The following is a 24,326-nucleotide window of genomic DNA, read 5'->3' as shown; positions in this document are numbered from 1 at the left end:
ATTTATTTTCATGTCAATTCTTTACAAATAGGTTCTTTGTGCTTAGTGTGATTCACAGTACTTATCTTTCCAATATAAAAATGTTTCCTTTTCTTGTACACATTGTGTGTATAAATACTGGTGATGTATGCAATAGATGTCCAGAAAATAAGTGTCATTTTGGAAAAAGACTTATAAAAACATGTTTTCAAACCAAAATTTATATTACAAGAAGAGCATTTTTAAACTATTTTTCTATATAGTTACCACCATTGTTCAGACATTTATCATGGTGGGAAACCAAATTTTCTATGCCCTCTTCATAGAAAGATGCCACCAGTGAAGGCAGCCACTGCTGAACATATTTTTTGCTTCATTTTCTGCTCGAGTTCTGTCCCATAGGTGAAACTGTCAATGTGGTATGATGCTATGAAACACTGAGAAAACATTGGTGCAAAATCCAAAACAGAAGGCATGGGGTGCTCAATCAAGGCATAGTGTTTCTTCAGGACAATGCACGTCCCATCCCCATTATGCTGGTTTCACTCAAAACCTTATTCAGCAATTCGGTTGTGAGCAATTCAGTCACCCACCAAACAGCCCTGATCTCTCACCATCTGACTACCACTTGTTCTTGAGCTTTAAGCATGGTTTTGTGCTACTGCGATGATGATCCAAAAGTGGTGTTCAGCGGTGGCTGTCTTATTAAAAATAAAGCAGCAGCATATTCCATGAAGGAAAAAACAGCAGACAGTTTTATAGTCACTTATATAGAATGGGCAAGAACAAACTCACAAGGAATATTCTAAACTTAGCCCATTCAATGAAAAAAACCGCAACATAACAGTAAAACAAATAAAACATTATATTGAAGCAACTGTATCATCCCATAATCAACCATGATAAGATCCTGGGACAACTACTAATGTGTCAGAACTGTACACATTTCCTCGCAGATCTGAAGAAGACAGCTGCTGTAAACTGTCCATACACTGCCACTTGCCCCTGGTATGGCTGATAGTGCAAGACTTCACATAGCAAGACAGTTAGGTTGGCAAACAGTGGCACGATGTGAAAAATGGTTCCTTGTAATGAAAGCAGTACTCTTACTTGTCGTCCCTGTGTGTATGCATGGGACATGGTGGGATTTGGGGGGGGGGGGGGGTTTGGATTTTTCATCTCTAATCTGAGAATTAAATTATATGTTAATATATTGAAGTGTTCTTTCATAATATCAATTATTATGCCTGTGACCCAGGAATGAAGCAACAAACTGAACTGTGCAGTGTGTTGTTATTCCTGTTATGTTCTCCATACTGGTCTGGTTTCATCTTGCATGCAGTTGTGATTGATTTGTGCTTATTTCTGGACAGTTTCAATCTTCTCGCAGAAGTTTTACATTGGTGTGGTATTTATTTCAGGACGAGAGATGCGAGCTACAATGAGGAGGAGGGCACGGTGCGGTTCTTCTTGCGGGGGCGGCCAATCATCCTGCACGCACCTTCTCCTCTCATTGAGGGCTTCGACCTCAGCAAGGTCAACCCGGCGCCTCACACCAGGTTGAAGCTTGAGTGGGTGTATCCTTTACCAGTAATTGTTTCTTCGAGGAAAGAAGTGTGAAATAATTCTGGAAATCACAGTTTCTGTGTATTTCATGATGTCTAATTTAAATTCCTTATCCACTTTCATTAACATTAGATGACATTAGTAAAGAGTAGTGAGCTTCTGTTCATATCCTTGTTTGTATACCCTGATTTTTCTAATACTGCAACAAGGTGGTGTGGGTTATGGGCATGTAACAGAACAATTTGCACTTCATTGATGGCACTCGGCTTTCTGCTGGGTTTTCTGATGGATACAAAAGGCAGAGCAGTAATTTCCTGGACGCCACTTGAGACAGAATTTTGTGTAGATGTCTTCATCAAACATTAGTGTAGCTTTGGTTTATTTTACAGAGTCTATAGAAGACGTGTGTTTGACCCTGATACAACTTTATCAGTGGCAACCAACATTTTTGTAAGTAAAGCCTTCTGCAGCTGTTGTCACTGTCAATAAAATTCTTCAGGGTCTGTGACCACATTGTCAATACAAAAAACTCTCCAAAGTTTTGGCCACTGTTACAAACCTTCATCAGTGTGTTGAGCTAACAGCTAACTTTTTCTCACTAAGCAGCCAGCTCAATGTCCTGAGGAAGGCCATATACAACAGTGGCTGAAATGTTGGAGAATTTTGCATATTAACAATGTGGACTCATATGCTGAAGAATTTTGCTGACAGAAACCAATATTGCTGGATACTGAGCATCCAGATTATGGGAAAGAAACCTTAAGAGGTGACAGTTTGAAATGGGGAGAGTAATGGGTTCAACAGTAAACCTTTTCAAAAACAATGCTAGTGCTGCTGCCAGTATTTCATAGAGAAAGGGATTAGAAACTGGATTAAGTATGGTAATTATGGTATAGTATTGTTACCATCTGAGAATTCTTAATTATTTAAAACTGGTGTGATTAATCGATGTGTGTCACTTGTGCATCTTCAAACTATGGTAGGGTGGTTCAACTTTTGAACTGTACCAAAGTTGTTCTTGAAGCTATTGGTGAGAAGGGCATTGACAATTTTGTGTAGTACTAAACTAAACCACATCTGAACTGGCCTCAGGAGGCCCATCAGTACTGATGGATCACCTTGTCATCCTCAGTTGAGAGGCGTCACTAGATACGGATATGGAGGAGTATGTGGTGAGCACACCACTCTACCAAACATTGTCAGGTTTTGTGGCCATTGCCACTACTCCTCAGTCAAGTAGCTCCTCAGTTGGTGTTACAAGGGCAGCATGTACCACATTTGCCAATAGTGCTTGGCAAACCTGGATGGGCATCCATCCAAGTGCTAGCCTAGCCCAACAGCAGTTACCTTCGGTGCCCTGTCAGAACTGGTGTTCCCCCTGTGGCAAGGCTGTTGGACAATCTTCTGCAGTACATTGCACTAAAATTAAGCCGCACTTGCCAGTATTTCCAGTAAGTTCACTGGAAGTTTGGACACATGCTGTGAGGTTGTGCTTGTTTGCTGTAGTGACCACACTCTTCCACGGAAGCAGACATCAATTAGTGAAGGGTGCCCCATGTCTGAAACACAGAACTTGAAGTAGTCATTTTGGTGGTGACAGAGGTTTTCTTTTAATTGGCAGTGGTATATGGGGTGGATTTGGTGAGAACCATAGCACTGAAATCTTCACATAACTCTCTCTCTCTCTTCTCTGCCTACCTATTCATGACAAATCCTACTACTGTTTCTACATTTCTGCTGCTGTTAGTATTACTCTGTATTCTTCAGAACAAAAATCCTTCTTCTGCCAATTTCACTTCACTGACTTAACAGTATTTAGATTAAGCCTTTGCATTTCTTTTTCCAGATTTTCCACCCTCCCTACCATGTTCAGTCTCCTGACATTCCTTGCTTCAACTAATAGAATGTTACCCCCACCCCACCACACACACACACACACACACACACACACACACACACACACACACACACACACTTTTTTTAAGTGTTCCTGGTGGACAGAATATTCCATCATCTTTAGAGTGTGCATCCAGGAGTATCATTTCTTTTTCTGATATTTTGACTGGTAACCTTACTCATCTTTAAGGAACAGAAAATGCTGTAATGACAGTAGGATTTGTCATGTACAGGAAGGTAGAGCAGAGTGTGAGGTACTGTGACCAGTTTAGTGACAATAATATCCTCATAAGTACTGACAGTGAGCATCCCCTCCCCCCTCCCACCCATACAATCTCCCCCACTTAATGGAAAAAAAGAGGAATTATCCAATTGGGGTGGAAATCGATAGATGTGATGTACATGTACACAGAAACAAATTATTACAGTTTCAGAAAAAAATTGAACAATTCATTCAAGAGAAAGAGCTTTACAAATTCATCAAGTCAATATCATATTGATCCACCTCTGGCCTTTATGCAAGCAGTTATTCGGCTTGATGTTAACCGATAGTTGTTGGATGTCGTTCTGAGGGATATTGGACATAATTCTTTCCAATTGGCACATTAGATAATCAAAATTCCAAGCTGAGTGGACAATCCTACCCATAACATTCCAAACTTTCTGAATTGGAGGAGCTCCAGTGACGTTGGCGACAAAGATAGGGTTTGGCAAGCATGAAGACAAGCAGTAGAAACCCTCGCCTTGTGCGGATGGGCATTATCTAGCTGAAATGTAAGGCCGGGGTGGCCTTATATCGTTGACATAACACTGTGGTTCAGTGGTGCTGTGGATGACAATCAAAAGGAATGACACCTCAGACCATCACTCATGGTTGGGGCAATATGGCAGGTGACAGTCTGTTTTGTATCCTACTGCTGCCTGAGGCATCGCCAAACATGTCTCCAAACACATCTTCGCTGGTCGCCAAGACCTATTGATCTCATTGACTGTAGTTGAATTGTCTTCAGTGATGAGTCCAACTGCAAATTTAGCCCTCATGAATAGTGAAGCAATGTCTGGAGACACCCTGAACAGTGGTGGGAAACCCGCCTGACTAGCACCCCCTATGGCCTGACAGCCTGGAGTGATTGTCGAGGTGCAATTTCTTTTTTTAGCAGCATCCCTTCGGTTGTTGTCCGCAGAACCCTTACAGCACAGTGTACGTTGACAATATCCTACACCTCTTTTTGTTCCCTCTCATGGCAAGCCATCCTGCATTTATATTTCAGCAAGATAATGACTGCCTGCAAACAGCGAGAGTTTCTACTGCTGCTCTTCATGCTTGCCAAACCATACCTCAGCCAGCAAGATCACAGGACCTGTCCTCAATTGAGAATGTTTGGAGCATTGTGGGCGGGCCTCTCTAACTAGCCCAGGATTTTGATGGTATAACACATCAATTGCACAGAATTTGGCATGATACCACTCAGGATGACATCCAACAACTCCGTCAATCAAAGCCAAGCCAAATAACAGTTTGCATAATGGCCAGAGGTGGGCCAGCATATTATTGATTTGCTGAAGTTTTGAAGCTCTTTCTCTTGAACAAATCTTGCAGTTTTTCTGAAACTGTAATCATTTGTTTGGCTATACATGTACGCCCCTTCTACCAGTTTCCCATCCCATTCAGGTAATTGTGTTATGTCATATATATAGATACACACACAGGGTGTTACAAAAAGGTACGGCCAAACTTTCAGGAAACATTCCTCACACACAAATAAAGAAAAGATGTTATGTGGACATGTATTCGGAAATGCTTAATTTCCATGTTAGAGCTCATTTTAGTTTCGTCAGTATGTACTGTACTTCCTCGATTCACCACCAGTTGGCCCAATTGAAGGAAGGTAATGTTGACTTTGGTGCTTGTGTTGACATGTGACTCATTGCTCTACAGTACTAGCATCAAGCACATCAGTACATAGCATCAACAGGTTAGTGTTCGTCACAAACGTGGTTTTGCAGTCAGTGCAATGTTTACAAATGCGGAGTTGGCAGATGCCCATTTGATGTATGGATTAGCACGGGGCAATAACCGTGGCTCAGTATGTTTGTATCAAGACAGATTTCCAGAACGAAGGTGTCCCGACAGGAAGACGTTCGAAGGAATTGATCGGCGTCTTAGGGAGCACGGAACATTCCAGCCTATGACTCGCGACTCTGGAAGACCTAGAATGACGAGGACACCTGCAATGGATGAGGCAATTCTTCGTGCAGTTGACGATAACCCTAATGTCAGCACCAGAGAAGTTGCTGCTGTACAAGGTAACGTTGACCACGTCACTGTATGGAGAGTGCTACAGGAGAACCAGTTGTTTCCGTACCATGTACAGCGTGTGCAGGCACTATCAGCAGCTGATTGGCCTCCACGAGTAAACTTCTGCGAATGGTTCATCCAACAATGTGTCAATCCTCATTTCAGTGCAAATGTTCTCTTTACGGATGAGGCTTCATTCCAACGTGATCAAATTGTAAATTTTCACAATCAACATGTGTGGGTTGATGAGAATCCACACGCAATTGTGCAGTCACGTCGTCAACACAGATTTTCTGTGAACGTTTGGGCAGGCATTGTTGGTGATGTCTTGATTGGGCCCCATGTTCTTCCACCTATGCTCAGTGGAGCACATTATCATGATTTCATACGGGATACTCTACCTGTGCTGCTAGAACATGTGCCTTTACAAGTACAACCCAACATGTGGTTCATGCACGATGGAGCTCCTGCACATTTCAGTCGAAGTGTTCGCACGCTTCTCAACAACAGATTCGGTGACCGATGGATTGGTAGAGGCGGACCAATTCCATGGCCTCCACGCTCTCCTGACCTCAACCCTCTTGACTTTCATTTGTGGGGGCATTTGAAAGCTCTTGTCTACGCAACCCCTGTACCAAATGTAGAGACTCTTCGTGCTCATATTTTGGACGGCTGTGATACAATATGCCATTCTCCAGGACTGCATCAGCGCATCAGGGATTCCATGCGACGGAGGGTGGATGCATGTATCATCGCTAACGGAGGACATTTTGAACATTTCCTGTAACAAAGTGTTTGAAGTCATGCTGGTACGTTCTGTTGCTGTGTGTTTCCATTCCATGATTAATGTGATTTGAAGAGAAGTAATAAAATGATCTCTAACATGGAAAGTAAGAATTTCCGGACACATGTCCACATAACATATTTTCTTTCTTTGTGTGTGAGGAATGTTTCCTGAAAGTTTGGCCGTACCTTTTTTTTTTTTTTTTTTTTTTTTTTTTTTTTTTTTTTTTCTAAGCATGCAATACTACCCTTGATGCATGCCGGAAAGAAGATGGGATATGTTTCCCTTTGTTGGTTACTCAGTATTTTTCTCATTGGTACCTCCTCTTTGTTACCACTGCTAAAACAAAATGTGGGGTAGTCCTTGACGAATAACAGGTACGGCTACCGAGGACGGGACTGTCGCCACAACCTGCAGCTGTTGCCAACTGGTGAGATGGTGTACTTCGTGGCGGCAGTGGTGGTGCTGCACAACGTGGAGGAGCAGAGCCAGCGGCACTACCTGGGACACACTGACGACGTCAAGAGGTGAGTGCTGCTGCCTGACTGCAACCACTTTGTAGAGACCTACTGTTGTCCCTTAACATACGATAAGCAGGTTGGTGCTTCCAGAAGGAAATTTGTTTCCTGGTTGTTGTTGTCATTGTTGTTGTTTTTCCAGAATGAAACTTCTGGTTATTATTGTCATCTTCACTGTGAAGATTGTTTAGATGCAGCTCTCTATACTAGCCTACACTGTACAGGTCTCTTCATTTCTGGACAACTCCTGCAATCTGCTTACTGCTAAATATGTGAGCTGTTAGCCAAAACACCTTCTTCTAAAGTAGAACACACACACACACACACACACACACACACACACACACGTGCACGCCCTAGCACATCTCACATGCATTCTGGCCTCGGTGAGCAGAGATAATGGTTGCACGCACATGTGCGTGTGTGTTGGACAAAAAGGTTCACTTGTTTAATAGTTTTTTGGTATGCCTCTCTGTGTCTCAGAATATCCACTCTATGTTGAGTAGCAGTTTATCCTTTGCATAATATTGTCATTATTCATTATTTCATACTGGATTTTCCATTGTTGAGAGTCTAAGTTAATGTGGGTGAGCAGGAAAAACAAATCTATAATGTTTGGATACAGCATTAGCAGTGTCCTGCTCGATACATTCACGTCATTTAAATATCTGGATGTTACGTTGAAAAGTGATATGAAATGGAACAATTATGTGAGAATTATTGTAAAGACATTGAAGCAAATCGGAGGCGGGGTGCTAGGGTTGTTACTGGTAGGTTCAAACAAGACACAAGTGTTAGGGAATCCTTGGAGGGAAGGCGATGTTCTTTTCGAGAAATGCTATTGAGAAAATTTAGAGAACGATATGTGAAGCTGACTGCAGAAAGATTCTTTCCTCCCAACATACATTTTGCATAAGAACCATGAAGATACGAGAAATTAGAGCTCATACGGAGGCATATAGACAGTCATTTTTTCCCTCGCCCTATTTGCAAGTGGATCAGGAAAGGATCAGACAAATACCTTAAGTAAACACTTCTGTCAACACTTGATGTTAATTAATGGATAAATTGTTGGCCAGGGTGTTGCAGAGTCTTTGCGTCAGATGTCTATTTGTGATATAGCACATCACAGGGAACAAATTTCGTTAGAGGCAAAAGTTCGCTGATGCTTTCCAGTGACTGTAGAAGTCCTTCTCTACTTGCTTATGCCCCAGATGAGTGGTAGGCATGTGGCGTGAGTATGCCTTGTGTGTTGCCTATAATTCATTCGTCTACTCCATACAAAAAGGGGTGGCTCACCAAAATTGAAGTTCCTGCTTTGCTTCTAAAATATCTTGTTCCACATACACACGCACTCATTCTTCAGGTTTTCTTACTTAAAATCACCCTATAAATTTTGTAGGGAAGATCTTATGCAGCACACCTGGTTAGTATACCCTGCTAGTGCAGTGAAATCTCATTGTCCCATAGGTAGCAAATACTAAGGGGCACCTAGTGTCCCCAGGAAGTTTCAGCAAACATTTTGTTCCCAATATCTCTCTCTCTCTATCTCTCTCTCTCTCTCTGACTCCATCTGTTGCCCCTCTCCCCCACTGCCAGACTGTTTTCTGCTGACAGGACACAAGATTGTCCAAAAGTTTGCATGTCCCCTTAATATATGCTCACAACACTTAAATTTTTCTTTTCAGCCTGTGTGTCCATCCAAACAAGTTGCTGGTAGCAACAGGTCAGACAGCTGGGCACGACCGCCGAGAAGGCAGGGTGAGTAAATGTTTTAAGAAGATGGTACTCGTTTGTAGTTTTCCATGCTCTGTATAAGTATGTAGACTGGTGTTGAAAATAGTGTTTAATGGATATCTGCATTGCTGCCATTAAACTATAGTTAACATGGCATGTATGGATGGATGTGTCCAATTTACTTACACACACACACACACACACACACACACACACACACACACACACACACACACACACACAAAATCAATGATAGTAGTGTATCCACACTAAAGCAAATGTCGTGGAGCTGCCATGCTATCACAGAAATGTGTGTGGCATCTGTTCTGTTATACATGTCCAGCAGAACAGTTTGTGTGTGTGTGTGTGTGTGTGTGTGTGTGTGTGTGTGTGTGTGTGTAACGCTGATGGGCATCAAAAGTCCAACACCATGAAGTCAATACATGACAAACATCAAAGCCACATGGACAGTGCTGCAACGTTGACTGTCGGTAAGGCAGCCATTGTTGCAGCTTCCTCTGATGTGTGAACAGAGAGATGCAGTGATAGTGGTGTGCTCCAGAGTCATTACTGAATACTCAGTAATACCACATACATGAAACGATGATGTGGTACCATTCTAGTGACCAGTACTGTTGTTGGGTGTAAAACTGTCAGTGCCCTTTCTCTGTTTCCATGTCAGAGAAAACTGCGACAGCGGTTACCATTTTGACAGTCCGTGGTGCTCCAGCTATCACTGCACAGTCTGTGTGATGACTTGTCTTGCTGCAGACAAGCACATTTCCTGACTCTTGGTGAATTACACAGCTGCTCAGATGAGTGAACAGTATGTCTGTCCTTTGATGCACTATTCACATGAGGCTTGTTAAGACCCTGTAGAAAACAGAATATGGTCTTCTAGAGCTCACTGATTTCCTTTTCAAGTTATGGTTCTGTGATCACGATCAATGCAGGCAGGAATGTAGTGGAAATAAATCGTAATCTTGCTAGGCCACAATCTCAGCTCTTTCAAAGCCTGACATGCTGGTATAAGGGGCAATCAAATGAAAACAAACAGCAATCAGAAGAGGACTGTGGAATGGTTCCATTCGAAAGTAATCGCCATAGGCATTATTACATTTATTCCACTTAGAGACGAGATGATCAATGGCTGTTTCACAGAATGTCGGTGGTTGGTTGTTGACAGAGCCACAACTGCACCCACTCCAGCACTTCCTTGTCCGTCTGAAACTAATGTCAACACACGTTTTTCTTTAGATCGCCAAAGATGTGACAATTACACCATAAAACTTCCAGGCTGTGCAGAGGGTGTTGCAGCATTCCCCAACCAAGTTGCTGTAGCATAGCCTTTGTCTGATTGGCAGAGCAGTGGGGGGGGGGGGGGGGGGGGGGGGACTATATCTTGCAACATGATGATTCCCTCTGACGGCATTCGTGGGCATTTTGACTTTACAGTGCATCGCAGTCTCTGTAAGGAGTCTTCATAGCACTGTGCATTGATAGTGGTTCCATGCACAAGGAACTCAACCATCAGAGGGTCTCTGCAGTCGAAGGAGGTCATCGTAATCTTACTGGTTCTTGTATGAATAGCTTTGGTTCTTTTGGCAGGGGAGATGTGGAGTATTTGCACTAGTGGCTTGATCGTTTTCTGTCGGAATGGTGTCAGGCGGAATTGTCCTGTTGTGTGAAAATGCCCGCCTCCACAATGCTGACTGGATGAAAGCTATGCTTCAGTGATTTGGTTGGGAAACACAGCAACACCCTCCATACAGTCCAGATCTTTCACTGTGGTATGTGATATTTCACATATTTGGTGACGTGAAGAAAGATGTGTATGGATGTCAGTTTCAGTTAGACAAGGAAGTGCAAGAGTGAGTGCAGCTGTCGATCCATTAGCAGCCAACTGTGCTCTACAAAACAGGAATTGATTCACACCTTCCAGTAGGTAAATGTCTTAACATATGTGGTGATTACTTTCGAATGGAACCATTCCACGGACCTGTTGTAATGGGTGTTCAGATTTCATTTGACTGCTCCTCATACACATTTCTCCCTCTTGGTAGAATCTTCCCATGAACACCATTTTAAATAGTGATTTGGATGTTAGAAGCCATCTACATATTTTCTTAAATAAAGAATGCAGATAGCATTGCTTTACTTCATGTGGTTGTGTTGAAATGCTAATAACTACCATATCGCTCACATTTAACTTTTGTTACAGGAGTTCCAGTTTAAGTGACTAGCAATATATGTGTTCTGTAGTAAATAACTTTCCTTGCACTTTCTTTTGTGTCAATTCCTTATCAAGTATATTGTGACAGTCATTGGCTCACAGTGACATCCAAAGCTGTTCTTGACATAAGATACCCAGTACTATCTAGGAACACACTAGTAATTTTTCAGTATTTGTGAAGCAATAAATCATAAAAATATGTGTAGTTATTTGTACAAATAAGTCAGATCTAAATATCCTCCAATTTTGGCGGTCTACATTAAGAGCGGATATGTTCAGATTAACAGCCCACATTAGGTAAGCTCGTATGATATGTTCTATTATCAGTACTTTCTAAATTAGAATAAGAACCAACCTTTCTCATTCATCAAAAACACAATAACAATACATGGTAGTGAGTTATATTTTCTGTGCAATTACATATTAGTTGATGTGACTCAATGGCAGCCATCAGAACAAGAAGTTAAGTTTAATGCAATTAAACAATTCATGAATTCAACATGTAATGGAAAATGCTGGCATACACAAAGATTACACAGCTGATTGTTACTTAAAAGTGTTGTATTTATACTTTTTTCAGATGGAACAAGTTAAACAATGAAATTTTGTGGCAAATTAAAAGTGTGTGCCAGACAGAGACTCAAACCTGGACCCTTTACCTTTCACGGGTAAATACTCTACCCAAATGAGTTATCTAGGCATTACTCATAACCTGTCATCAGAGCTTTACTTTTGTTTTTGTCTCCTCTCCTGCCTTCCAAAATTCACAGAAGTTCTTTTGTATATCATGTAGGACCAGCACTCCTGGAAGGTGGGAGCTGAGATACTGGTAGAAGTGAAACTGTGAGGGCAGGTTATGAATCTTGTCCAGGTACCTCAGTCAGTAAGAGCATTTGCCTGTGAAGGCAAAGGTTATGGGTTCAATTCCCAGTCAGGTGGCACCACCACCACCTCCTCCTCCTTCTTTCTTAATGTATGCCCTGTTCATTTCTTTTCTTTCTTTTTATCGCATTCATTAATCATTTTTGCTCTTCTTCTCTTCTCAGTACCTATTTATTTTTCATTCTTCTCATCCATCTTATCCTTTCCATCCTCTGCCATGTCCACACCTCAAAAACCTCCAGCCTTTCTCTGCCTTCCTTCCTCATTGCCCATATTTCAGCACCATACAGCAGGACACTCCATACATATTGCTGCAAAAAATTCTCCTTTGCTATCTTGTTTTTAATTTCTGTGCTACTCTTCATTGGTTTGTATCTTGTTTTGCACATGTTCTAATATTTCTCCATTGAGCATTATCTACAATCTTCTACTTCCTCTTTTGCGTCCTCCATGCAGATTTTTATTCCTTTAATCATGCAGTTAGCTTAAATGGTATCCACTATATCCTGAACTTTTTTTCACCTGTTGCTAGAAGGACCATGTCATCTGCAAACGTCAAACACTACATTCTTCTTCCTCCTGTTTTTACACCTTTGTCATCTACTGGGCAGTGATTAGTCATATTTTCTACAAGGATAGGAGACACAGGAGTCTTTTCTTAGTCCTTTTCCTAGTTCTATCCAGTTGGTACTTTCTCCTCTCCATTTCACTGATAGTTTTTTATTTAAATATAATTTGTAAGAGATCTGATTTCCTAATCCGCTTTCTTCTCCCAGTCTGGCAAACAGATTTAATCTGCCAGGAAGTTAAAACTCGGTACACAGGCAGCTGCAGTGTGCAAATTCTTTCTGGGCATCTATGTTTTGCAGCATTTCTGAAAAGACATCCCCTCATATATCTTTAATCCCATTATAGTGGTCTATTTTAGTTGTATATGTTAACATAAAAATTCATTGTTTGTATTGGAGGATGTGGATTATGCTGTCAAAATGTTTGGAAATGAAAATAAATGAATAAATGTATGTATGTATGTATGTATGTATGTATGTATGTACGTGCAAGCAGCATGGAGTATGAAAGCTGTGAAGTAAGAGTTATGACAATGAAAGGAGTTTTCTCTCTGTTGTTATGCTATAGTCATGGAGACTGAATCCACCGCCTGACAGAAATGCTCCAGAGGCGGAGATGTGGGTACGTCAGTATGTTACTGCCTGAGGAATGCCCTGTCCTGTCTTATGTGTCTTCCTCCTACTGCCTTGGCTGTTTTGTGTCTCTTCCCTGAAATTTTGTGTTACTAGTTCTGGCTGTTCACCTTACATCTTAAGGAATGACTGGGCTTTATGGAAATCTTTCTCGCTTTTAATGTATTGCTCCTACTCCACTGTGTCTCTGTTAATCAAGCACTTTTGTTTTCGGTGGTTGTGAGAGCTGGGAAGGGAGGGGGGGGAGAAGAATTTCAACTGACATCAATGATGTACATCACTTTCTTATAATTTGTAGTTAATTATCTCTTGTTTTTTTAGATGCATCTGACAGAAGAGAATTTATATCACTTTCAGGTTTCTTTCCTGCACTTCGCATTTTTCTAAACGTAAGGATAGAGTTTGATCAAACACAGCAGGCTTTCACCAATAGTATTTGTATCTTTGTTTTATGGGCATTAGGCATAGTATAAAGCATGTTTCTGTGCATAACATCTCATTTACAAATACAGGAGACATCATCCAAAACTATAAAGACATAGCTCATTAATTTTAAGAGGTAAACTTACTTAACAAGACAAAAAAGTTTTGTAGTCAATACTTGCTAAAGAATTATACATTCAAAAGTTATCTTGGTGTTAATATCTTCTGATGATGTCTACTGTAGTTAGAGGTCAAACATTAAGGACAGAAACATGTCGTAGACCATGGCCTAATGCCCATGAAACTGTCACCAATGGAAAAATATTTTTTTTTCCCTGCGGCTCCTGTAGTTTTGATCCTGCTTGATTCTTCATCTAATGAATTTTCTGAAAACTAAAAATTCAGGAGTTCTCTATTTATATTTTTTATTTTATTTGTGTCACACAAGTGTTGCTTCAGGTGTTTGTTTCGGATGCTGGCCTTTTGTCCAAAGTATTTTTAAACGCAAGAAACAAAATTGTACAGGTACACAGTGCACTAGTGATGTTCCGCATATGTTAGGTGTTTTATTTATTTTAAGAGACTGTGTAATTAATTATATGGATGTATCACCATGGGAGAGAAAGGTCTTGATAGCAAATCTGAGTTTAAGCTGGCATTGTTCTTTGTCTGTCAAATAACACAGCAGGACTCACGCACTTTCATCACTGGCATACGTTAACTGAACAATTCTACAATATTTTCATATTATTGAATAATAACATATTTATCTGGAGGTGTGAGGAACTACATGTGTACTCAAATTAATAAAAAAATTAACTATAATTTAAATTAAAATCAAACAACTCAATGTGTGTTCATAAAAATTTTAACATTTATTATGTAAGCTAAGGTGGTCTGGTCTGTGTGACGGGGCAACTGACTTTGTGTTAAAGAAATCAACTAAATTAATTTAAAAAAAATTAATTCTGACTATGCAATTAACAGGTACTTCTAAGAGCTTTATGTTAAATAAATATCTAATGTTATTTTTACCATTTCGGTAACACACATAAATAACATGTCAAGATATAAATTATGAGAATAGTAATTCAGTTTGTAGATTTTTATGAAAGATACACATCGTGAGTGTATGTAAAGCAGTGTGTGAACATAAGAAAAACATGTGATAGCTGCGGTTAAAACATATTTAATATTAATGTGAATTTTTTTTATTTCTGTGTTACAAAATACCTTAAAACGGTTGGCTATAAACTATTGAAATAATTATTTTCTTATTTTTAGTTTGGAGCTCTGTTTCATATTATGTACAGAGTTAGGTAACAGAAAAAACAGCCACACCTGACAGCCACTTATCTCTCTTAACCTTAATTACATCTCCACATCCCCTTATCATCCAAAATCTGGTAGAATAAAATAATGTATTTGTTTAACTGATGGAAGCTTTTCCCCACACAGCCTCACATTCGGATCTGGAATTCGGTGAGCCTGGCCACTGTCGCAGTGATTGGCATAGGCGAGTTTGAGCGCTCCATCTGCTGCCTGACATTCTCCAAAGCGGTGAGTAATTTACCAATACAGTAATCATAAAAAGAGTTTGTGTTTGTTGTTAAATACTAGAATTTTCAAATGTGGCTGGGATTCATGTGGATCGGTGCAAGATTTTTGTGCTGAGCAGTTCAAAATGTCTTGTTTTATTGTACAGGACAGTCATTACATATTGAAGTGTCCTGTTTTTCCAATGTAGATGCTTCTAAGAATCAAATATTCTCCTGAATAGAATATATGAACCAATGGCCGCCCAGTTATTCTGAACACAACAGCCGAGAGAGGTGCAATACAAGAAGTGAATTTGTCTCCCAGACACCCAACTGTTTTGCAAGAGGTGCACACTTTCTTGTTCTCAAAACACAATTATTTTACAAACACACCTTATACAAAACTTCTGTTTCTTAAAGTTGTTCACATATTTCCTGAAGATTTTCCTCTGAATCTCTATGTTCCTGATTTTTCATTACTAAATACAGCATATGTAATAATGAAATTTATCCACTGAGGTGCTTGCTGTAGGATCTGAAAACTGCAGTGTACACTTCATTGTTATGTGACCATGTGCCCATATACTGTGAGCACCATATTTCATGTAGCCACATATCTAAATATATAGTTGTGCTATATCTATTATCTCTGCAATCTCAGGTTCTTGTTGGGAATGTTTATTATTAGTATCCAGGTACTAATATAATTTTCTTGCTGACCCAAAATCAGCAGTATCAGATTGTTATTCCATTTTGTTGCTGTAGCGACAACCAGAGATAATTTTTTTGCTAGTTTGTTGCTACATCGTAAACTGGGGACGTATTTTCCTTTTACAAGACATTTGAGATATTACTCAACTTCTACATACCTTCAATTATTTTGTGTTTTATTTATATCTTCAGAAATTATGTATCATTCCTTTCTTTCTTTCACCTAAACTTTTTTACCCTTTGTAATTAACTTTCCAACACAAGTGGATAAAGCCAGTAGGACCGTAATAGACAAATTTCTTTTTGATAAAGCTCAAATAAAGAAAATAACTGTACACGCAGTAACAAATGCTCACTTTGGTCCTGATGCAGAGTTAATTAGAATAACCAAGATAATACCTTACAGTATTGATACTCCTCAGTAGGAATCAATTAGAATAATTACTGATTCCATGACAATGTTTTTATAAATGGTTTACAAGAGGAGTGGAGGAAATTTGTAATGAACCAAATGCTGATGTTAAATTTAATCTTTCCCATGGTAAATTCATATCATTATTTGAAAATAGCTTTCCACATAAGCTAATCAGAAAGACCATTAAAGAGCCATGTAAAAGACCATGGAGCACTAGAGAGATTAAAGTATCTTGTGAAAGAAAGAGAAAAATGTATCCATTGGCAAGAATAAGTAGATATCCTGCAGTTGTTGCACACTACAAAAACTACCTAAAATTAATAATGAAAGTTATTAAAAAATCAGGACATATGAACATTGTCAGAAATCAGTAATTCCAACAACAGACTTAAAGCTATGTGAAATGTAGCGAATTGAGAGACAGGACAACTGGGCAAAAAATAGGATAACATTATTACTATATTAACATTCAAGTGTTAAACATGGAGAAATCCTTATGTATGAAATGTTTTCTTTTATTATGCCATTCTTTAAAATACACACTTTAGTTATGTATCAAATGTATTCATTTATTATTTATGTTCTTTTAAAATGTATACTTTAGCTTTGTGTGATACCTCACAATAGTTATATTTCTTACTATTTAAATTGTACATTACTCATGACGACATCGATTGCATGTAAATGCTTAAAGATGGATAAATAAATAAATGGAAGGGCTACAAACAAGTCATCACAGGTAGCAAATGTTTTTAATAATCATTTCTTAAATGTAGAAGAAAATATAGGGGCAAACAGTTAAAGAGAAAAAGTGCAGCAGTATGTTCAAAAAACAACTTTCATAAAATTCTGTTACATGAAAGTATCACAAAATACTCCCTCTGAAATTTAAAATATATAACTAAACAAATACTGTTTTTAGCCTTGTATCACAATTTTTTTAATGTTATTGCACAACCAGGGTTTCAGGTTATAAGCGCATTTTCAAGTACATTACTGATTCCCAAAGATGATAGTGCACAGATAAACATGATGACAAGGCAAAGATAACCATCTCGACTTCTTTAAGGTAGCTTAAAGTACAATTATGTCAATGACCATTTTTACCAAATTACATACATTATTACACATTCACCAATTACACTACAATGACCGGACTAAAGATATGCATCAGCTAAGATATTTTTAACTATGATGGACTGGGGCCCAAAGTTTTGCTTCTATCCTGGGGTTGTGATCTCACCTAAAAGAGAGGTTTGCTGGATGAATAGTAGGTGTGGAGATAAACATATCAGTTTTTTAATTTCTAAAATTTCTAATTGGTTGAGTTTGGCCCACTTTTCCTCTGCATGTAGGACTTGTATATCTATTGTGTATTTGTGGTTATTCGGTCTACCCATCTAATTTTTAGCAGTTTCTTCTAGAAACACATCTCAATGTTTCTACTCTCTTCTTCCCTGAACTGCTTATAGGCCAAATTTCATTTCTGTACAAGGCTATACCCAAACAAACACCTTCAGCCCAGCACTTTTTTTTTTTAGGAGTGCTTTTCTTGCTGTTGGCAGTCTAGATTTTACACTCCCTCTACATTGGTCATATCAATCTGTATTGCAAGTCAAATAGCGAAACTCTCTTGCAGTTTCCAGTGTCTCATTTCACAATGTAATTCTGTCAGTACTACCAGATTTAATTCAACTAAAATTGGTTACTGTTGTCTGACATTCAATTATGTTCCCCTTGTAAGCTATTTTCAAGACATTATCTGCTGCCCAAGTCCTTTGCCATCTTTGACAGCATTGCCATGTCACTGGCAAATGTCAAAGTTTTAATTTCAATATGTAATTTGCTTTCCAGATTTCTCCTTGGTTTCTTTTACTGCTTGCTCAATGTACAGATCAAATAACATTGTGAAAGACTACAACCCTGTCACATTCTCTTCTTAACAACTCGTTCCCTTTCACATTCTTACTCTTTCTTACAACTGCAGTCTGGTTTCCGTAGATATTGTAGATAACTTTTTGCACCCTGTATTTCATACCTGCTATCTTCAGAATTTCAAATAGTGTGTTCCAGTCAACATTGTCAAAATCTTCCTCTAAATCTACAAATGTTATAAACATTGGCTTGCCTTTCTTCAACATATATTCTAAGATAAGTCATACAGTCAGATCTGTCTTGCATGTTATGAGTAAGTCTCTGGAACCCAAACTGATTTTCTTCAAGGGCAGCTTCTACCAGTTTTTTCATTTCTCTGTAACTAATTTGTGTTGTTATTTTACACCTGTCTCTTATTTTGCTGATGGTTAGGTAATATTTATGCCTGTTGGCACTTGCCTTTTTTTGAACAGAAGTTACTATATTCTTCTTGAAGTTGGAGGGTATTTCACCTGTTCCATACATCTTAGTTAACAGAAGCAAATAACTTGAAGTTTGGAATTAAATAATTAAAGAGGCAATGGTAAATGACACTAAACTGTCTAATACTTCAGCATAAATACATGACCACAAGGAACCAAAAAAAGAATAGCTGACACAGATATATACCGAAGGTTGGAATTATTTACTGCATTTATTTTAATCCATTGAACTCTTGGTAGTTTGTCTAGGCAGCGGCACTATATGTTGGGTGTGCAGTTACTCGGTTAAAGGGTATTTTTTGTGCCCTCATTTATGCACTGTTCAGAGATACACTGAGTGTGTGTACTGTGTTTTTACAGGATGGAGGGACCCTGCTGTGTGCAGTGGATGAAGCCCCTGACCACAACATTTCCATCTGGGACTGGCAGAAGAGCCACAGGATCACAGAGACCAAGGTGAGGATTTTCAAGCCAGTTTTCAGAACAGCATTCATTATGAATAGTAATTGTGGAAAGAAGTGTTGTAAATGATGCCAAGTGTTGATCATGGTGGAAGTAACATAGCAAGACAAGATCCTTCATAAAATACTCACGGTATTTGTGGGAAAAAAAGGCACTGATGAATCACAGCTGACACAGGTGCCCTGTTTGTTTTAATACCCATAGTGGAGGTGATGGAGAACAGGGAGAGAGACTAATTGGGGGTCATAAATGCTGAATTCAGCAACCTGGACTTGTGAGTGGAAATTACTTGCAGAGGGATTTCTGGCTGAAGCTCTCTCACAAATATCTCGATCCTCATTAATACCTCTCTAGTACTTTCAGCCACAGGCATTAACAGTGCTGCAGCTCATGGTTGTACAATTTCTCTCCTGAACTCCTCAGTTTATGAGAATTGCCCAGCTACCACCTTTCTTGTGCCTTTCATAGTTCAGTCTTGTCTGTTTGAATATATTCTGATGTACTGTATTCAGGAACAGTATTGATTGTCAATCTTTCAAATTACAAACACTGAGTCTTGAAGGATATGCTCAGTCAGAATCACGGTAACATCAGCCATTTCTGGCTAGTGAGATCTTACCAGCTGGTGACATGTTAAGTCGCCCAACAGCCAGTGCACCTACCACATCACACATAAACTGAGCTTGCCTGCTGGATGTGTGGAGAGGGGCATTGGCCCTTCAATGACAGGAGTGCAGTTAGGGGTGAAATCATTTTGTGAAGTGCTGAAAATATGCTTTTCGTGCAGATCGTGTTCGCATTTAAAGATCATGTGCTACAGGTGTTGAACTATGGTTTTTATGATAGCACATTTCAAAGATTTTCTTTTTCATATCTGGCACGATACAGTTGCAATCTTGATATGAAAAGTTCTGTTGATGGTATACATGGTATCCTTCATCATCTGTAGAAGCAACTGTTTCCCACTGAAAACAGGCTCACTTAAGAATGAAATTTTAATCAATGCATCACACAGGTATTGATATACTGAGGTATGTTTGGTGGCAACACTTTCTATTCCTGTTGTGTGTATAACTGTTCTTTGCATCACACCCTGTAGATTGTAAAGATTGGCAGCAGTGGTAGAAGGTATGAAGTGAAACTGTAGTGCCTGAGCTTTCTTTTAAATTTAAATTTTACAATACAGAAATTCATCTAATAAGCTTGTAATGTCAATCAGGAAAGTAAACTCATTTTTTCACATTTCTTTCTCCAAGGAGAAGGAAACCACACACTCCACATTGGATTTAAATGCCTTTCACCATACTTCACACTTTTCAGTTTAATTCACCATGTTCGACAATTTTTGCTTTTTTTCTGAACACAAAGGAGAAATCTCTCAAAAATTATAGCATGTTGGAAAATCACTCAATTACCTTGCATCCAGATACCAGTTTCAGTTTTACGAGTATTTACTTTCTGTTAAAAATCTGTGATTTTTTAAAGAACTGATGAAATTCATTACAATAAATTAGTGTATAAATATTGTATTGTACATTCAATTTCCTTCACTGATCCAAATTTTATACAATCTATGGAGAGGGTTACAATTTTTAATTATATATGCCAGTTACATAAGTTTCTGCATGTATTTTGGGAGTTTTAACATTTTCCTCAATTTTGCGTTTTTTTTTAAGTTTGTACCACACACAAACATAAAAAGGTGTTTAACTGAACATGCTGGTGAGCATTCAGCCTTCTTTCAATGATTACCAAATCAGTCTTGCTGCCATATCCAACAGTTCCCCATTCCATCATTCCAGAAGTTGGAGACTTAAACACACCACCCACAGTCACTTCCTCTGACCTTTCACAATATTGTGTATGCACACACTGAAGTTGATCTGACTGTCACATACTGAAGCAAGACTCATTGCTGAACATCATAGATTGTCCCAGTTGACTCTGGGCATATACCATGCAATTCTTTGTGTTACAGTGTCAGTCATAAACAATGCAAGACAACTCAAGATCTTGACACAGCTTCCAGTAACCTGTTCCTGACAGTTCATGTAACCTCTGCCTCTGTATTCTCGTAAGGGGATACAGGATAACTTAGAACTGCTATTTGGTTTTGTGTAAGGTTGCTTGCTCTAAATGTAGAAAAATGTAAGTTAATGCAAGTGAGTAAGGAAAACAATCCTGTAATGTTAAGGTACTGTTTTTTGGTGTGCTGCTTTACATAGTCCCGTCGATTAAATATCTAGGCATAATGTTGGAAGGCAATATGAAATGGAATGTGCATGCAAGGATCAAAGTAGGGAAACCAAATGATCAGCTTCAGTTTATTAGGAGAATAGGTAGCTCATCTGTAAAGGAGACCATGTATAGATAGTTGGTGTGACACATTATTGAGTATTGCTAGGGTGTTCAGGATGCCCACCAGACTGCATTAAAGGACTACATCGAAGCAGTTCAGAGGTTTGCTTTTAGATTTGTTTCTGGTAGGTTTGATCAACACACTAGCATTATGGAGATGCTTTATTTACTCCAGTGGGAATCCCTAGAGGAAAGACATTCTTTTTGTGAAAAGCTATTGAGAAAAATTTGAGAACCAGCATTTGCAGCTGACTGCAGAATGATTCTACTGCCATCAACATAAGCTTTGCATAAGAACTGCAGCAGCAACATGAGAGAAGTTAGAGCTTGTACGGAGCCACGTATACAGCAATTTTCCCTCACTCCACTCATAAGTGGAACAGGAAAGGAAATGTCAAGTAGTGATTCAAGGCACTGTGAGGCAACTTACAGAAAAAATATGTAGATGTAGATGCACAGATTTTGGTTGTTGTCATCAGTCGATTCATCAGAATGTCAATCAGTCTTACGTTTGTTGTGGAGGACTTATGCTTGTTTTTCTTGCCACAGTATGCCGAGACTGTGTGATCTTTTGCTGTGATGCTACATATACCTCATACCAATGATATGACCTTTCTCAAAGTCCAAAAGATGGTGATAAGTGTATGTGATGTGCTCTATGAAAAGGTCTGTTGATGGTAGACACACAGTAGCTATGTACCCTTCTTCACCTGTAGGAGTGACTGTTTCCCTCCTGAAAATATGCTCACTGAAGAATGAAATTTTAATCAATATATCTGACAGCATGGATAGACTGGGGTATGTTTGGTGGCATCCAGTCAAGGAGTCACACTTTCTATCTTTGTGAGTGTATGATTGTATCAACAGGAAAATCTACTTTGGAAAACTGTAAAACTACAATCAGACACAAAGGCTGATCAGTGTTGCTAAGTACAGCCAATAGACACAGTTAAAAGTAGAAGAGACTATTCCTACTTATCAGGCTGCTAGCTCCTTCCCAAGGGAGCGAAGAGGAGAAGTTTGCGAAGGACTGGTCAGTTGCTGACATCTCTGATTGAGAGAGACCCACTTACTGTGAGGCTGAAGGTAGACATCAGCAAGAGTTGGTGGTCAAAGATAAGTCCACATCTGAAATGAGATTGTCTCTTCCTAACGTCCTACTCACATCACCCACAGTCACTTTCTGTTGCTATCCTAACCTCCTTAGCACCCTGTTCATAGCATATGACATTCCCAGACTATTATGTATACCCTAGGGTTCTCTCCTGTGCAGTCTTCGACCTTTTACTCTATCCAACACCTCCTTGTTCATCTGTCTCTCTCAATCTCACAACAAATTGGTTACTCTCAGCCACCAAAATACGTCACCACAAGCAATGAAATGGCTATTGTTAGAACACAAAGATGTGCTATTCTTAACTTTGAAACAGATAATTCAAAACTGTCTTTGCATAACTTTTCCTTTATTTTTTTCAGAAGCAAGAGATAGTTAACATGTTTCCAGTCAGCAACTCAGACTCGAATATAAATTACCATCTGAACTGCATCATCTATGTACTATGTAAAATAATGAAGTACTGCCAACCAAATACTGCCCTGAACAGAGTCACACAGTTGCAGCCATTTAATCTTTACGGCATTGAAAATGAATTTAAATTTTCTTCTTCGTTACAACTTATGACATAGTTGGATTTTTAAAATTCATCTTATTTCATAACAGATTTCTTATTAGAGATAGCTTGACCTTTTTAATTAGTCATAATTTTGATTAATTTCTCCTTTTTACTGATGAAATTACAAAGTTTTTGTGTTCTTGTTTTATTTCTTCTAATTTAATGATTCCTTTAAATTTTGCACACACAAATTCAGACGTTTACTAATGTATTAACTCTTTCAGTATATCAGACTTTTAGAAAACTGACTTCTTTTTATGAAAATATTGAGATTTTAGTAATGTGAAAAATACCCTGTTCCATACATAACTTTTAATTGATTGACATTATTTTTGTTTTTACAGTTACTCAGTAGAAGTTATAAATAAGAGATCTCTGAAAAATAATCAAAACAGAGAAATAATTGTGTGAATTGAAGTCAATATAAATACTGAAGAGAGAGAGAATATGAATATGAAATATATGTATGTATCGTATTGTATGCTAGTTGTGCATATTATATTCTTCTATATTTCACCTTGGCATTTACTTTATAACAGAAGAGTTCTGAAAGCTCCATACAGTATTTTCTACATTTTAGTTATTCTGGCAGAATGTAAATACATTTGGAGCAATGGAGACCAGTCACTGAATAGCTGAAGTGAGTCACTGTCAGGGTCACAAAAGAGAATGAAAACTCTGCTAGCTTCACACACACACACACACACACACACACACACACAGCTATTCAGTACATGGATTCCTTTACCCCTAAACTATCTACTTTTAAGTCAGTGCTGCTTGGAATTTTGCCTCCTAAAGGAAAGTACTGTCCTGCCATTTTAGCTCCTTACAACTTGGCAGTTTTATTTTTCAAACATGCTGACAGATTAAAACAGTGTTCCTGATCGGAGCTTGAACCTAGAACTTTGCCTTTCATCATCCTGACCTTATTCCCTGAGCTACAGGTGGAAGTAATGCTGTGAGGGCATGTCATACCTGGATAGTTGGCTGGAAGTACATGGCTGTGAAAGACGAAGTCTGGGCTCGAGTCCTTGTCCAGCTCACAGTTTTAATGTGCCATGAAGTTACAAACTGGTGCATAGTCCACTGCTGAGGGGAAGACTCATTCTAGAAATTATATCTAGACTATAGATAAGCCATTTCTCTGCATTGACTCATTCAGTTTTATTTTCTTATTTCTATAGTAGCCATTTACCCACAGCTTTGTCCATGTGTATGTAGGGAACATATTTTGCACACATCTCCTCCCCATCATCTCTGTCCATCTCCTCCTCCTTCACACACTGTCCA

General features: G+C 38.9%; 1 protein-coding gene across 7 annotated transcripts in view; it reads left to right on the top strand.

The window, feature by feature from the left end:
- Positions 1-24,326, top strand: part of LOC126106309 (echinoderm microtubule-associated protein-like 2) — a 790,720-nt gene that overhangs the window by 724,093 nt on the left and 42,301 nt on the right. For 5 of the 7 annotated variants that reach the window (XM_049912530.1, XM_049912534.1, XM_049912533.1 and 2 more), the window contains 6 exons: positions 1,401-1,556; positions 6,902-7,051; positions 8,731-8,803; positions 13,032-13,085; positions 14,978-15,079; positions 18,901-18,996. In XM_049912530.1, the coding sequence (XP_049768487.1) occupies positions 1,401-1,556; positions 6,902-7,051; positions 8,731-8,803; positions 13,032-13,085; positions 14,978-15,079; positions 18,901-18,996 (631 nt within the window). The remainder of the gene's footprint in view (positions 1-1,400; positions 1,557-6,901; positions 7,052-8,730; positions 8,804-13,031; positions 13,086-14,977; positions 15,080-18,900; positions 18,997-24,326) is intronic. The other 2 variants (XM_049912535.1, XM_049912532.1) reach the window with 1 other exon arrangement.

The sequence above is a fragment of the Schistocerca cancellata genome, chromosome 10 (genome assembly GCF_023864275.1).
Source record: "Schistocerca cancellata isolate TAMUIC-IGC-003103 chromosome 10, iqSchCanc2.1, whole genome shotgun sequence".
Lineage (NCBI taxonomy): Eukaryota > Metazoa > Arthropoda > Insecta > Orthoptera > Acrididae > Schistocerca > Schistocerca cancellata.
The sequence above is the reverse complement of the archived record's forward strand: the minus strand, read 5'-3'. Positions and strand labels throughout refer to the sequence as shown.